Source organism: Sciurus vulgaris (assembly GCF_902686455.1).
Source record: "Sciurus vulgaris genome assembly, chromosome: 5".
Lineage (NCBI taxonomy): Eukaryota > Metazoa > Chordata > Mammalia > Rodentia > Sciuridae > Sciurus > Sciurus vulgaris.
This window is the reverse complement of record NC_136465.1, coordinates 175568245-175584342: the sequence shown is the minus strand read 5'-3', so window position 1 is coordinate 175584342 and position 16098 is coordinate 175568245. Positions and strand designations below refer to the sequence as shown.

Genomic DNA, 16098 nt, shown 5'->3' with positions numbered 1-16098 from the left:
CTGCAGTACACCAGGGCCAAGAGGCCTCACAGGCGTCTTCTGTGCTAAGAGGCCCCTTGTCTTTTGTGTGGGTGAGTTTATTTATAGAGCAGGTAGGCAAAGGCAGAGGGAAGGGGCTGCTTCCCGAGAAGGGAGCAGGCACTAGGAGTTCCTGCCACCCAGAGAACTTTGGGGTTACCATGCTCCATGGTAACCACACAGCAAGAACAGACTTGTCCTGTGACCCAGGTGAGACCATCTCTCTTCGTGAGTGTTCAGGGCCAAATGCCCCCTCTGGACAATGAGCCATCAGAGGCCCCAAGAGAGACAGTGATAGGATGGAGCAGGCTCCTCCCAGTGAGCTCCTAAATGAAGGGCAGGATTCAGATTCAGCTCTTACCAGCTGTTTGACTCAGAATTCTTCCAAAATGTTTTGTGGCCAGACTTGTAGAGGTCACTTCCCTTAGACATCTCTAAGTCATTTAATGAGCTGCCTGCCTCTTACATGGCCCAGAACCAGGGGAGGAACAAACAGCAGAGGACATGAAATACCAGTTAAAACCCAGGCACTCTCCCATCTTTGGACCTCTGGGCTTCTGTGTGGAACCTGCCTGCTTTTCCTTTACCCAAGCCCAAGCTGTGACATTTTGTCAAGGGTCCCAAGTCTGGAGACCAGAAGTGACATGATACTAAAAGCCTGCAGCAGGTTTTGCTGCTTTCCTGGGCTCAGAGCTCCTGGCAGTGCTGAGCAGAAGAGGCAGTCTCTGGCGGAGACCACAGAGCAGAGGGCCCTCTGCTCCCAGGGTAAGTGGCTCCAGCCCTGCCTCTGGCTGAGACAGTGTGATGCCAGCCCCAGCGGGTGCAGAGCACACCAGCAGGACTGGTGGATGCTCTGTTGTGCCTGTCAACCCCATGCTTTGAATCAAGGTCTTTTTCCAAAAGCACACTTAGGATGGATGTGTGTGTCTGTTTCCTGTCGTTGCTATCAACATACTACCACCATCTTAGAGGCTCAGGACAACATCATTTGTCACAAGCTGTACCTCAGAAACTTGACACAGAGCTCAAGGGCTAACATCAGAGTGTCTGTAGTCCTGTGTTCCCTCTGGAAACTTGGGACAGTCCCTCGCCTTCTCTGACTTCTGGAGGCTGCTGCGTTGTATGACGCGCTGCCCCTTCTGTCTTTAGAGCAGGCCACCCTGTGACTCTGACCCTTCCACGTCATCACAGCTCTCTCCCTCCCCTCCCCGCCTCTCTCCCCCATCATGGTTAAGGATTCTCGTGATCCCACGAAGCCTCTCCAGATGGTCCAGGTCTTCTTCCATCCCAAGGCCCTTAACTCAATCATATCTACAAAGCCCCTTTTACCAGGTAAGGTCACAGGTTCTAGGTTTCAAATTTGGACATTTTAGGGACCATCATTTGGCCTGAGACAGATGGTTCAGGAACCTCCACTAAGATGGAGCCCACGCCCTCGTGACTGACTTAGCCAGAACCACGACCTCCTGGCTCACAATACGGGTTCCAAAACCAGTCCCAAGCATGTGGATGTGCTGGCCAGTGTGGGCTGACCTGCCCTCCCAGGGGGGCCCTTGCCCTTAAGGTGGGCGCCATCCATCCTCAGCAGCCTCAATGTGCCTCCAACCCACCCCTCTGCCCCAGCCTTTCCCGTGCCACTGCCTCCCTCTGCAGTTGGCCCAAGTCTTCCCAGTCAGCTGTCCCCACTGTACAGATGAAGACCCTGAATCCTGAGAAGGGAGGCCATGCAGTCGGTCAGCAGCACCCTGGGCCCCAGGTCGGGGCAGAGTGGGCCTGAGGGACACAGCTCTGCAGGTTCAGTAGCCCTGACAGCCATCCCAGCTGCACTGTCCCCTCCTGAAGGCAGCTGACAAGAGAGCCACAACAGGCCCTTCCCATCGCCCCCTGAGGTTCATGAGGACAGTACACCTGACATCCAGGTCAGTGATCCAGTCAGAGTGACCTTCAGACCTGAGATTGAGCCTTGAGCACTCCCCAGACTTCACTGTGGGCTGGTGCTGTGGTGTTTCTAGGGGAGAAGGGCCACGAGGCATAGCAAGCTGGTAGGAGTTCCTCTCCTGTACTCCCAGAGCTGGCACCCTGCACCTCTGCCTGGCCTTGTTTGGGTTCACACCTCTCTCCCTCCTCTCAGGGAGAGAGTGGGTGCTCCGTGATGGTTATAGAGGTCAGAGCAAGTATGGACAGCACCTGGTCTGAAGGGCCTTGGGCTCTACAGGGTCAGGGACTCCTGAACCTTACTCCTGTCCATCCTTAAGAGCCCGCTTCATAAAGCCTCCCCACTGCTGGACAGAACCTGGGACCAACCCCAGAACGCTAGATTCCCTTGACCAGCGATGTGCCATGTGCCTGGAACACGGGTACAGCACTTTGGCCTTGGAGCCAAATGTCTAGATTTCTGTTATCTCCACCCCTGGGAGGCTGTGCTTTCTGGGGCAAATTTCTCAACTTCTCTCTGAGCCTAGTTCCTCATCTGTAAGATGGAGATTGCATGGCACATACTTCCTCGAGCTGGCAGGTGGAGGAAATGCGCCAAGAGGGAATGCCCAAAGCAAGTCCTGGCACACAGGCAGCACTTGCTGCGCACCAGCTTTTGGCACAGGTGGGCCTAGGCACAAGCATGAGGAAGAGACCACTAGGAGCTCAGTTTTAGGAGAGCAGGCTGCACCCAGGTGGAGGCTGAGTCACCCCTTGACCCTTCCCCATTCTTTCCAGACCTGTTTCCCCAGCCCTCTGGTCATCTGTTTCCAGCCCCGCTTCCCCCACGCCCCCATAGCCAAGGCCTCTGGCTTAGAAGGAACTGGCCCTAGGCCACCTGGCCATGTGGCTGCTCTGGGGCCCAAGTTCTGCTAGGGGAAACCTTCCTGCCCAACTCATCCCTCTCTGGTCCCTAGGGTTCCCACCCATCAAGTAGGCATGATCCACCCACCCTGCTAGGCTCAAAGGAAGTAGGGATGAGAGAAAGGCTGGGTGGGGCCTGGAAGGCAGGACAAGGCATCACAGGGGCTGCTTCGGCAAGAGCTCACTGACTGCCAAAGGGGACTCGCGAGAGCAGGGAGAAGGGGGAGGGGACCAGATTTTTCCATGCACTGTCCCTGGCCTCATGTAAGGGCACAGTTTCCCTGAGAGGTCTGGCCACATCATTTCTCATGTGGACATCCACACCCCTGCTTCTCCCCACCCCAAGGGGGACAGGGCACACTTGGAACTCCACACTGTCCTGGGCCTCAGCCCTCCAGTGTCCCAACATCCAAGCCCACTTCTCACTGCCCAGCCTCTCTCCTGTCTCCCAGCCCTGCTACTGGTGACATGGCAGCCAGAACCGTCTTTCTTGGGCCTCAACGTGAACGTGCACCAGCCCTGCATTAAACTCTTTCCTAAGTTACTTGGCCCCTCAGAATCTGGTCTAAGTGGGCCCCAGAGCTCTTCCAGATGTGACTTGAGAGCCCTCTGCCTCCTGATCAGCCTACCTTCACTCCCACTTCCTGGTCCTGGCTGTGTGTCTGCCACAGCCACAAGGAAGCAGGGAAGGTGTCCAGGGAGCAGCGCAGTCCTTCACCTGCCATCCGAGGAAGAACCCGCATAGAAACAGGAAACTGCCAGGCCCCTCTTCCACCCTCCCACGTACCCCTTCACGTCCCCACCCCACCACCCAGCTTTTCTGTAGCTGGGTCAGCTGGGAGCTGCCCAGAAGGTGACTGCAGGCCAGGTGTGTGGCTGCCTGTTGACAGGCCAGCAGGGAGCTTCCTGAGGCAGGACCGCCTGGGCTGGCCTGAGGAGCTGACAGCTTGTTTGCTTGCCCTGAGCAGGGACACCTGTGATTGGGACAAAACTCCAAGCAGCTACTCCTCCCAGTTTATCCTAACCCAGGTTCTAGAGTGAGACCCAGGTTCAGTTCTGGCTTCTAGGTCACTAGGTAGGTCAGTGTCAGGTCAGCTCGTGTCCCTGAGCTTCAGTTTCTCCTTAGCACAGAGAGCTTGTCGCCCTGGATAAGCTTAATCACATGGTGTGCAGCACCTGGTCCCGTGTGACTAGGTAGCTAGTCACAGGCCATTCTCTCCGTCATCTCCCCTGGCCATTTTCACCTGGTTAGGACACTGGTGTGCCACCTGACAGGAGTCTGGGTGGTGAGGTAAGAGGCCAGACCTGCCTGGCCTTGCTCAGATCACACTGGGAGCTGATGTGAAACCTGGAGAACTGGCAGGATTAACAAGCACCTTCCAGAAGCCAGCCAGGTGCCCATAATCGAGACCCTCCAGGAGGCCTCCATCACCATGAGGTTGCAGGGTGACAGGGCTGTGCCACCACTGAGGGCCCACCTGGAAGTACAGGGGATTGTGCTCAGTGCCTCCCTTAGCCTGAGGACAGCCGTTAGGAACCGGGCCAAGCCTCCCCTCCACTGAGCAGCCTCTGCGTTAACCCTGGTTGCAGTTCCTCACCACGCCCCCTCCAGGACAGCCAGGTGTGGCCGTCTCCCTGAGGGTTGCACAGAGCCTGGCGTAGGCAAGCTCAGTGAGCGTCCACTTCTGTGGATGGGGAGTTCTAGAGAGAGGGGTCTGGGCCCCCAGAACTCTCAGGCAGCACCAAGTTCTGGCCCAGCTGCTCGCCAGCTGGGCCTCTCCCTCGCTCCTTTGAGCCTTCTGAGGAACGCACACAGTGATCCCACCCTGCCTCTCTCTGAGGACCGACTCAAGGGAGAGGCTGCTTGTAAGCCCTGTGTCTGCCCTCAGCAGCCTCTGCTTCACAGTAGAGGCCTGCTGCTGGTGGCTGCCCCTGCCACCTGCTGTTGTCCTTCAGAGTGGACAGGGCATTTGAGAGCCCTTAAGTGAAATGAGGACAGCTCTCTCCAGGTCTGCCTGTGGCTCCTGGGTGGGTCCCTGCTCCTGACACCTTCCACCTTCAGGCCTCCTCCTGCTCTTGGCAGGTCCAGGCGGCTTCTGCTTGCTGAGCACTGGCACTGAAGGGATGCCTTGCTGCCCTCGCAGTGTGTCCCTGAAGACCCTGGGGACAGGTCCACTGACAGAAATGTGCCCCCCGAGAACCGACCTGAGCAGGTGGCACCTGGGAGGCAGCACTGTCTCCTCATGCCGCAGTCTCCTTGACCGCGTGCTCTCCAGGCGGGTGACCCTGGCACCAGTATTTTGTTCAATGACAGTGTGAATGAGAAGGATCTCCGGAAGCCCCATGAGGAGTGACAGAAAACAGGGCTTGGTGCCTGCCCTGGGTCGGGCTTGTCAGGAGCTCGGGAAGGCGGTGCCCGAGTGGGGCTCTCGTGCTGAGGAGGCAGTGCTGCAGGCAACCCACCGTGGCTGTGATGGAGGGCCGGGGTGCCTGCGGTGAGAGCCAGCTGTGGGCCTGTTGGCTAGCACACCAAGGTGTGCTATCACTTGCCAGAACATCTGGAATGAGGGGCTGCCCCTCTCGAGGCCTTGGGTTTTCTGAAGACTTGTCAACAGTGCAGAGCCTGCCCCTCCCCAAGAGGCTCTGATCTGGTGGCCCCAGTGCCCTGCATCTGTCCTGACCCTGAGGGGGAGTGGCCTACGGCCCTGGCTACACCCTGCCTAAGCCTCAGGGCTGGTCCACCTAGGACCACCTGAAGCGGCTGTGAGGCATTGGCCATTGGCTTTGTGCCATCTGCTGGCTTTCTGACCTCTGACCCTCTCCCACCCTGCCCCGTCACACACACTGTCCCCTGCACATTCTAGCCCCATCAGAACAATGGGACTTGACCAAGTTCGCACAGCCACGTAGGGAACCTATTGACTGCAGCTTGTATCTGTTCCACTCCACTACAAAGGAGACTGTCCTTCAAAGTGGTGCCAGCAGGCAGTGCCAACCCCTCGGGCTGCTCCCAGGCAGGCTTCTATCCTCAGCTCCTGCATCCCTCTGGTAGAGCCCCGGCCTGCTGCAGGCAGTGGTTCAGGGTTGCAGAGCCAGCCCAGTGCAGGACTCCCCCCAGGAAGGACCAAAGACGGGCTTTCAACTTGCCGGGGACTTCCCTCTTCACCTTGGGAGCCCCGGGCTACCCTGCCTAAGCCTCAGGTCTGGTCCACCTAGGACCACCTGGGCGGTCACTGGGGATCCTGCCCTGGGATCCTGGGACCTGCTTCAGGTCCGTGCCCCTGAAGGCACGGGGCCCCTCAGCAGCATCCAGCTTAATGCCCTGCTGACTCTGTCTTGAAGTTCTAAACAATCTTGGAACAAGGGACCTTCACTGATATTTTGCGTTGGGTCCCACAAATCAGGTAACCAGGCCTGCCCAAATAAGTCACTTCTCTGAGCCTTGGGTCCCCACCAGCAAAAGTGCCCCAGGGCAAGGCCTGCTGAGGTGAGTGGCTGAGCAGGTGTTTTGTCAGGTGCTCAGGACTGGGCAGGGCAAGGTCTGCTGTCTTTGCTCCAGGAGGAACAGGAGGACCTTTAGGGAGAGCCCTGGCAACTCTCACCTAGAATCGGGCTGCAGGAGAGAGACTGGGCAAACTCCCTGCAGATCCTGGGAGAAACTGAGGTTTAGTGTTGCCCTCTTCTTTGCCCCAGGTACCCGTGGTTCTGGTGCTGGATGTAGGCCTGCAGTGGGGTGCAGCCTTGCGAGGCTGTCCTGCAGAACCCCTTTTGTCTCCTGGCCCCAGCTCTTAGCCCCTGGGAGCAGCAGGAGCTGCAGCGGGAGCCTGAGAGGCTACTGGGGTGAGGAGGAGGAAGGTCAGAGCCCCGGAGAGATGTCCTGCTGCCACCTCCAGCTCACATGTGGGTGGCCTGCAGTTAGATGCCTACTGTAGGGAGAACAGCTGTTTTCTGAACCTCTCAGAGACAGTGGTGACCCAACACCAGGTCTTGGTGGCCACCGGTCTTGGGGGACAGAAAAGTAAGACTGCTTTTCAAGGCCCTGAGAAGTGGAAGCTGGGCAATGCCCCAGACTGATGGCCACTGAAGGCACGGGGCCCCTCAGCAGCATCCAGGAGCCTCTTCTTGGAAACTTCCAGGGACAATGTGCCTACAGCACCCAGGCCAATCTTTTCTTTAAGTGCAGATTTCAGTCCCCAAGAAGGAACTGGGTGCACTTCAGAGTCACTCTTTCTATGTATTGCTCTTGGTAGCAAAGCCCCAATCACCCCAGAACAGCACCACCAAGGTGGGTGAGGCAGAAACTGCCCCCACCGAGCTGTAGTGAAGGCACTGTAGGCTGCGGCACAGGGCAGCCTGCCCATGGTCCCAGGAAGGCAGAGTGAAGGACAGGCCAGCCACCAGGACACTCCCTCCATTTGCCCTCCCCACCCAGCACAAGCCTGGCTCAGAGAAGCCCTGGAGAGTGTTGAGAGGCACACGAGCCGTGAGCTAGTGAGGAACCGCGGGAAGCTGCGGAATCTCAGAGGACAGTGGTGGCCTGGTCCCAAATGGCAGCAGCAAGAGCAGGCCTGAGGGGATGCCAGTGGTGGAGGGCGCGCTCCTGGACGGGGTGGAGCAGGGGCTGCGGGAGGAAGGGGGAGTTGAGTGCAGTGGGCAGCAGGTCTAGGCACTGCCTGGGCCCCTGGAGCTGGGGACCCTGGGAACAGATGGAAGGCCCTCAGGGGGTCACTGCCCCCAGGGCGCTGCAGAGTAGGACCAGGCAGGCTCCTCCAGTGCCGCCACTCAGGTCAGCACAGCCTTGGCTCCTGCTCCTTGTGGGGAAGGGGGCCCAGGAGCTCTGCGGGCCAGAGTAGGAAAGGGGAGGCAGAGTAGGCCTGGCGTGCCGTGAGCACCGCCATGAGGCTCGGGGGCAGGGCGTCTGCATCCAGAATGGCCCCCGGGCCTCAGGTGCTGGCTGCTCAGAGCCCTTCTCACGAAACCTGACATTCATGCACCCGCTCCTGGCTCAGGCCCCTCAGGGAGACCAAAATCACCCGGTGTTGGGGAGGGAGCCCTGCAGTGGGGCCCAGAGAGGGGGTGGACGTCCATGCTGGCCCAGCCCCTCTCAGCCCCAGACTGCCCAGAGGGCAGGTGGATCGGGCAGATCCCCAGACCCTTGGGTCTGGAGGGTTGAGTTCTAAGTGCCACCGAAGGGAAGGACCTACCAGCTGTAGGTTCGTTTCTCAAGGACACAGGCCCCAGCGTCCCGCTCACCCCCACCAGCATTGAGATCAGGCCTGGCCTAGCCCTCAGTGCCTGTGGCCCTCAGCACCCCAGCCTTAGAGCCCTAACCACCTCCTCCATGAGGGGCCGTCGCCCTTGGAAGGCTGAAGGGCTCTTGAGGACACTGGCTCTGCTGGGGACTGGGAGGCAGGAGTCCACTGTCTGGTTTAAGCCCAGGAGAGGAAACATGTAGTGAGCAACCACTGCCAGCTGGTGCCCGGCTGGCACCTTCAAAACTTGGTCTTCTCCTCAGCTCTGGCAAGGAGGCTTGTGGTCTTGATTCCCCAGGTGTGGGAGGCTCCCCATATATGGTCCCATGAGAAGATGAGAGGGCCAGTCAGAACTGGGCCCATGTGGGTGGGGCCGGGCTGCCCCAGGGCAAGGAAGAGCTCAGCCTTCTTTCTGTGGCACCGCAGGGGTGCTCGTGGTAGAGGTGGCCTGTGAGCTAGACCCACAAGGGAACAGGGAGGAGGCGTGCAGCAGGGCCCAGCGCACTGCAAAGCCCCGAGGGAGGTGGGAAGGTGCCAGAGCCACTCAGGCACTGAGGCAGACCAGGAAGAGCCCCAGGATCAAGAAGACACCTTTCAGCCAACTCCTGCTAGCCCCATGATGGTGACGGGGAGGTCGCTAACCCTGAGGAGTGTGGGCAGCTCTCATGCAGGCAGCCCCAGCTGCAGGCCCTGCAGAATCACAGCACTAACCCTCAAGGTGAAGTTCAAAGGACAGGCACCACAAATCTAATTAGCAGCAGGGACCACTGGCAACTGGGGTACCATTTATTCATTCACCCCTACTTTCATCCCCAAACTCCTCCCAGAGGAACCCACGGAGCTTGCAGAATCAAGGGAGGCAGGGCCCCAGGTGAAGCAAGGTGAGGCAGGCAAGATAGCTCAGGCTGTGAAGGATGGGCACCAGCACCCTCCACGCCAGCAGCAGAGCTCAGCCCTGTTGCCACAAGACACAAGCCAGCCAGACGCTTGGGGAGAAACCCTGGTGGCAAGGATCGGGTCTGGGAGAACAGCCCCTGTGGGTGCACCACACTCTGCTGAACCGACTCTACCAGCCCTTCTGCAGGCCAGTGAGGACCACTCACCACCACAGCTCTGGTACCCAAGTTGTACCCCAGCCTCTTGGAGTTTTGCAGAAGTGAGAAAAGCACTGGACAGGTTTCAAGTGGACAAAACCCATGCACCTTTGGTGCATTTTAATGAGAACAGTAGTGGGCGGAGCCTCACTGGGGGTGGTATGGCCCAGGTCTGGGCCCCACAGCCAGGGTTACAGCCATTCCCCACTAGGGTGAGCTCAGCTGCCTCCAGCTACCACCAGGAACTGACCGTGGAGTCTGAGTGCAGGCAGGGCAAAGGTTCAGGAACCTGGCCTTGGGCAGTTAAGTACCAGCCAGACCTATCTCAGACCCCACAGAGTGGTCTTCACTGTCAGCAGGCACTACCCAGCACAGCTGCCTCATTAAATCAGAGCCTCACAGCAACCCCGTGGGAATGGCTTTTACAGGCAGTACAGGTTCCTTGAGCCCCACAGCAGGAGTATCAGCCAGAACTTGAATCCAGATCTCCTATCTCACAGGAGATATCCCCATGGCTGGGGAAAGCTGGTGGCTTCTACCCAAGGAGACTGAGCATCTCCGTGTCTTTCCCTCCCCAGAGACGTGTGCAGTCAATAACGGAGGCTGCGACCGAACATGCAAGGACACAGCCACTGGCGTGCGATGCAGCTGCCCCGTTGGATTCACACTGCAGCCCGACGGGAAGACGTGCAAAGGTCAGCCCAGGGAGCATGGGACACGTCCCCACCAGGTGCCCAAGCCCCAGGTGGCCACGGAGCAGAGGCACTCAGCAGTCCAGTCACCTTGCTGTTAGGGAGGCTGAGAGGAGGGAGAGCCCCTGCAGGGGCCAGAGAACTCTGGTCCCGTGACTCTTTAGAGACTGCTGGGCCAAAAGTGCCTTTACTGAGGGATTTCTCGGGCCTTCAGCTCCCTGGGGGCAGAGGTGCTGGCCCAGCCGCTGACTGGTAGTGCTGGTGGTTCTCACAGAGCTGGTGGGCACAGCCCGGCTCAGGGCTTTTTGGAAAGTGTGTGTATGTCATTATGTGTCACTGTTAGAAATTTGTGAGGGGATTCATGTGACTTCTGTGCTCACTGGAAGGACTAAGGGTGCAGAAGGACTTAGCCATAGGAAAGGGGCGGCAGCTGAAGAGGGAAGGGGCAGCATGAGGAAGGGGAGGCGTGGCTCCTGCTGCCACAGAGAGAGGCCGAGCTCCAGGAGCAGCTCCCACAGCAGGGCCAGGCCAGGCAAAGGCCTGGGGGCACTACAGAAGCCCAGGAGGCCTGACTGGCAAAGCCTGCACGCAGAAGAGGGGTGGCAGCTCAGTCATTCCAGGTCCGCCCCGCCAAGGAAGGCCTCGAAGGGAACAGAGTTACAGTGTCGACAGCGAATGTTTAAGGCGACTTAAAACTGACCAAGACAGACCATTTCTATGTCTGAAAAAGTAGGCAGGATGGCTTCAACCTTCCTTGCCCACTTGATAGGAGGAGCTGCTAATTATGACAGAAATGACAGATCCTTCAGCTGTTTATGTGAAGTAAAGCCCTCGGTAGCCACCGCTCCACCCGTCAGTAACCTTGGTGTGTTCCTGGCCGGGTTGTGGGCAGGCAGGTAACATCTGAGTCCTCACCACGTGGACTCTATGCTAGAAGTGAGTGGCAAGGGAGCCAGAGGTCGGCACAGATCTGGGCATCCTTGAGGCTCAATTATGTCACTTGCCCTGACACCCTGGGCCTAGAGGTGGAACCAGGCCTCGCTGCCTTACTGTGAGGTGCAGGCTGAACTGGGAGAGGAGGGCAGGGCAGGGCTGGATTCCCGAGCAGGGCGGCCAGAAGGGGAACAGGAGCCAGGCGCTCACCACTGGAGTTCAGTCCATCTGTGGCCCCAGAGGGAGCAGCTGGGAGAGGCTCCTGCTGCTGCCCCCAGCCTTCTGCTGGGCAGCCCAAGGGGGCTGGGTGACTTTTCCAGCAGTGAGTGCTGGGCAGACCCCAGTCAATAATGCACAGATTTTCTTTTTGAGATGGTCCCTGCCACTCACTGCCTGGCCAGCAGTCTGTAGGCAGCATCTGGAAGAAACCACTGCCACCCCCTGGCTCAGGATAACCCTGCTTGGGCCAGGGTGGTGGCAGAGACGGGAACTGAGTTGAGACTTCCCCGTGGATACTAGGAATGGAGGGGCACGGCCTGGGGCAGACCTGCAGAGCATGAACATCTCAACTCAAGGTGGGAAGCCCAAGAAACCAGATGTCCCCTGCACCCCCAGGGTTGGTGACCTTGGGGTTCTCAGGCTCTTGCTGGAGAGATGCAGACAGGGCTGGGGAATTGGCTGGGGCAAGCCCAGCAGGGGATTCCCAGTGAACCTGAGACCTTGGCCCTGGGGTTTCAGGTTTCAGCTCCTCAATTCAGGGTGCATACCCTGATCTTGGCAGGGGTCCAGGGAAGGATATCAAAGGAATAATTTCAAAGGTTCAGTGTTTTCTGGAAGCAAAAAAGTCATTGTCAAGCAAGAAGGATCGCTGGAGGGGAGGAACAAAGGGCTTGGAAAACCCAGAGCTGAGAGTCTGGGCAAGCGGGAAAGGCAGGCGGTAGGGGTGCGAAAGTGGGTGTGGGTTCTGGGGGCTCCAGAGGACTTGCCCCAAGCTCTGGCTTTGTTTCAAGGATGTGGACTGGGCCAGGTTCAGTATCAGGCTCTGTTCGGAGCTGTGTCCCCTTTGGTGTTGGAAGGTGCCTCTTGCTAATGGAGTCTCCCCCCAGGATGGAGTTTCTCAGGGGAGATACCTCCTCCACACCAATCTAGGAGAACCCCCACCCACTGCTTCTTTCCCATGCCCTGGGCCAGAGAGGCCACCTGGGACTTTTATCTCCATGGGAGCAAAGGTGCCCTCACCTGCCCTCTGCCTGGCCAGCCCACACCCCTTGCCCTCCCTATGCCCCCCCCCCCAAAAGCCCTCACTCCTGGGCCCCACAGTGTGCCAGGATGGCAGAAGGCGAAAGAAATAGTTGTCCTTTCTGGGCTCCGTGGCACATGCCTGTAATCCCAGCAGCTAGGGAGGCTGAAGCAAGAGGATCATCAGTTTAAAGCCAGCCTCAGCAAAAGCGAGGCCCTCAGCAACTCAGTGAGACCCTGTCTCTAAATAAAATACAAAACAGGGCTAGAGATGTGGCTCAGGGCTCCTGAGTTCAATCCCCAGTACAAAAAAAAAAGAAGTAGTCCTGTGCATTCTTGGCAGGCATCCCCATACCCACACACACATTGATGGCTACTTGATGGCCCACCCTTCCCTCGGCCCTCGGGTCCTTCTCTGCTGCTGGGATCACCCTGTCGCATTCACTCATCTATTCCTTCAGTCTCTCACTCTGGGCCCAGGGTGCCAGAAAGAAACAGGGATCCACTGCTAGTCTAGTCCCAAGGCTATCTCCTGCCCCCAGGGACAGGCCCTGTGACTAGGGAGAGATGGACTCTGGAGGGAAGGGCAGGAAGGCTTGCCAGAGGGCAGTGTCCCCCAGGGGAAGATGAGGAGGCCCTGCAGAGGATCTGCAGGTGAGAGCTGGACTGCACGGGTGCCAGTGGGGTGTCTGGAGACTGGGCTGCCACAGTAGAGGCCGAGCAGGCCCAGGAGAGGAGCTGTGGCAGCTGCAGAGCAAAGGGCCGAGAGCCATGGGCAAGGACTGGCTTGTACACCAAGAGATCCAGAGGCCTCGGCAGACCTATCAGCAGGTAGGGGGCGTGGCCAGATCTGCTGTGAAGGTAGAGAGTGGGTGGGACACAGCAGAGAATGGGAAGGGGATAGAGGGGCTAAAGTACGCCCTAGTGCTCATCCAAGGTCAAGGGGCTGTGGGAGCCCAACACCCCCTTACTAGATCCTGGTAGAGAGCCGGGGAACCCCCACATCCTCCCAGGCAGCCAGGGCCCCAGCCTGGGCCTCAAGGACACATGCCTCCCTCTGCACGTCCGGTTGCTATGACACCCTGGCTGGACAGACTTGGGTGGGGAAGGGGAGGGGTCAGGAGTCTCAGGAGACCTGAGGCTGCTGCTGATGGCCACAGGACAGCCCTGTCTACTCAGCGCAGCTGGCTCCTGTCATTCCACTAACGATTCTAGGGGAGGTGCTGAGGGACATCCTTGTTTGCCGGTGGGGAACCTGAGGCTCAGACAGGTGCCTTTCCCTGCCCAAGGTCACACAGCTGGTGAGGCAGAGATAGCCTCTGTTCTCCTTCCTGAGACTTTATGCTAGAAACTCTCCCAATTTTCCTGGAACCCTGAGGTAGAGACACCTCAGCTCAAGTCACAGCTCACTCCATGTCTCTCTGATGGCCACAGGGCCAGCATGGTGTGCTACAGAAGGACATCCTCCAGAGAGACGGTGCTGGTGGAGGTCAGCTGTCACGTGTAGTCCTGTGCCACATCTGTGAGCGGGAGCTCCATGCCTCCCGCTTATCGTGGGGCTCAAGGGAGTCCCTGCAGGAAGTGCTTGGTCCAGCACCCCCCAGGCTCCCAGGGAGGACTGAAGAGGGCTGTCCTCTGATATGCATGCACAGCGTCCATAGTTGCTGGGGAGCACTCCATGGGAACGCTGCTTGGGGACCTTGGGTAGGTGTCCCATTAGCCTTCTGGTTGGAGGAGGAAGCAGGGAGACGGCTGCTGAGGTTTGACTGAGGTCCGGGCTGCTGTGGGAGGGGTGAGGTTCCTGTGCCCCATCTGTCAAAGGGGGCAGGCTCACCATGTCACGGGGTGCCCTGTCACAGGACAGGGCATCCGGGCATCCGGCACTGGCCCAGCACCCAAGCTCAGGGCAGGCTCCATGGATCTGGGCTGTCTGGCAGTTGTGCCAGGGCGTGGTTGATGACCATGGGGGAAGATCTTCCATTTCTGGCTGGGAGTGTCTCACCGTCGCGTCCCTTTCACTCCTCCACACCAGGGTGGAGTGGGTGCATCTGGAGAGGGAGGTCAGCATTGGGAACGGAGCCCATGGGGGCCCAGGAGGAACTGTGGAGTAGCCAGAACGTATCTCCCAGAGAAGAGGCCCTCGGGAACAGGGTCCCTGATGGCACAGAATGCCAGACTGACCCGGGGCCCAGATGAGCAGCATGAGCGGTATAGACAAGGGACTCACAGGAGTCAGGCTGTGCTCAGGGTGGGACAGACATCCCCGGGGTGTCGGCAGCAGGCCACGCCATGAGGGAGAAAGCCCCATCCCCAGAGGTGCACGAGCTGGGCCACTTAGCAGGGCTGCCCAGGAAGGGCACGTTTGTGACCTGGGCTTGGGCCAGGTGACATGGAGCATGGCTACCACTCTTCAACTGCTGACACAAGAAGCAACTGCAGCAGGTGGGAGCTGGGGGCGGTCAGGCCAGCTAACGCCCCTCTCTAGCAGAAGGCTCTCACAGGCACCAGCACGCTGCTTCCTGACCTCCGTCTCCTCACTCGAGCAGGCAATAAAACCTACTTTTTACAGTGTTCTCCTGACTGACTGGGCTTGGCGCCTGGCAGCAGGCCCTCAGATCAACCTCGCCACAACTTCCCCGGGGGGCAGGGGGCAGGGGCATTTCTTATCCTCCTCCTGCCAGGAGCCCAGAAGCCTGCCCTGGTTGCCTGAGGTGGACCCTGTTCGGGCCTCACTGCCCTCCAGCTGCCTCCCTGGATGTGTGGATTGAAGGGTGTGTGGACATGGCCATCCCCACTGTCTTGCCTGGCACAGGAGATATCGGCTCCTCTGCTCTGGGGCCTGATGCCAGGCTCACCAAGTCTTAGGAAAAGGGGTGAAGCCTGGAGGGCCCTCACAGTGTAACCCAAGCCCTGACCCACCCCTGTGGGCCAGGCCCCCCACTCTGATCAGCATGAGGGGTATAGACAAGGGACTCAGGAGTCAGGCTGTGCCCCACTATGCAGGGCAGGAAGCCCCCTGAGCAGGGGCAGCAGGAATGGGAAAGAGGAATGGGAAGGAGGGTGCCGCCCCTCCCCCAGGGGCAGGTGCTCATTCCCCTCGCCTGGTCCCTCCCCCTTGCCCCTGCAGACATCAATGAGTGCCTGGTCAACCACGGAGGCTGTGACCACTTCTGCCGAGACACGGTGGGCAGTTTTGAGTGTGGCTGCCGCAAGGGCTACAAGCTGCTGACGGATGAGCGGACGTGCCAAGGTAAGCCCATGCCAGGCCTGGGCAGCCCAGGAGTAGGAGACAACCCAATCCCATCAGGTCCCTGCAGACCAACATCGCTTCCCTTCTGGGCTCCTTGGAGAGGAGGCGAGCTGTGGGTGGGGCTGTGTGCTCTACCTGCTGGAATGCACGTAGTGTCCAACCCTTGGCATGTGCTTCTGCCCACCCTGCCTTCCTGTCTTTGTGACTCTGGCATCCAGATCAACCAGTCCCCTTTATAGATGGGAAACTGAGGGCCAGGGAAAGACCCAGGCCTCCCTGTCCTCCTTCAGAGTGGGAACGGCTTTGGCTGTGAAGGTGGGCTGCTGCCACCTGGCGTAAGGCATTGCACATTGCAGGCAGTCCCCCACAGCCACCTGCTAGGAAGAGCATGGGAGGAGAGGGCTGGCCAGAGGCCAAGGGCCACAACCCATGACAAGTCCAGCAGTTGTCAGGATGCAGTGGGAGCCCAGAGGGTGGGCAGTGGACAGGGGGTTCAGGGAAGGCTTCCTGAGGAGGGGCTGTTGGTGAAGTGCTAGAAGGATGAGTGGTATTGTCCCATCCAGGAGATGGCGCTATTGGACCACAGGAGCTGGTGGGTGGGATGAAGCACTGGGAAGGAGAGGCGGAGCCCCATGGGACCAGCTTTGGAGAAGGTGCAGAGGGAGGGCCTGCTCTTCTGTCACGGGTGGCTGTTTGCTCCTGCGGTGCCCATAGTCGTAGGCTGTGCGTTGCCAGGTCTGGTTTTGGAATTTGCAGCTCCTGCCTGTGAGCACAGCTCAAGG

At 59.0% G+C, this 16098-nt stretch overlaps 1 protein-coding gene across 3 annotated transcripts in view; it reads left to right on the top strand.

The window, feature by feature from the left end:
- The window catches only part of SCUBE1 (signal peptide, CUB domain and EGF like domain containing 1), a 126083-nt gene that overhangs the window by 77771 nt on the left and 32214 nt on the right, over positions 1 to 16098 (top strand). For all 3 annotated transcript variants that reach the window (XM_079143295.1, XM_079143294.1, XM_079143296.1), the window contains 2 exons: positions 9781 to 9897; positions 15194 to 15316. In XM_079143295.1, coding sequence (XP_078999421.1) covers positions 9781 to 9897; positions 15194 to 15316 — 240 coding nt within the window. The remainder of the gene's footprint in view (positions 1 to 9780; positions 9898 to 15193; positions 15317 to 16098) is intronic.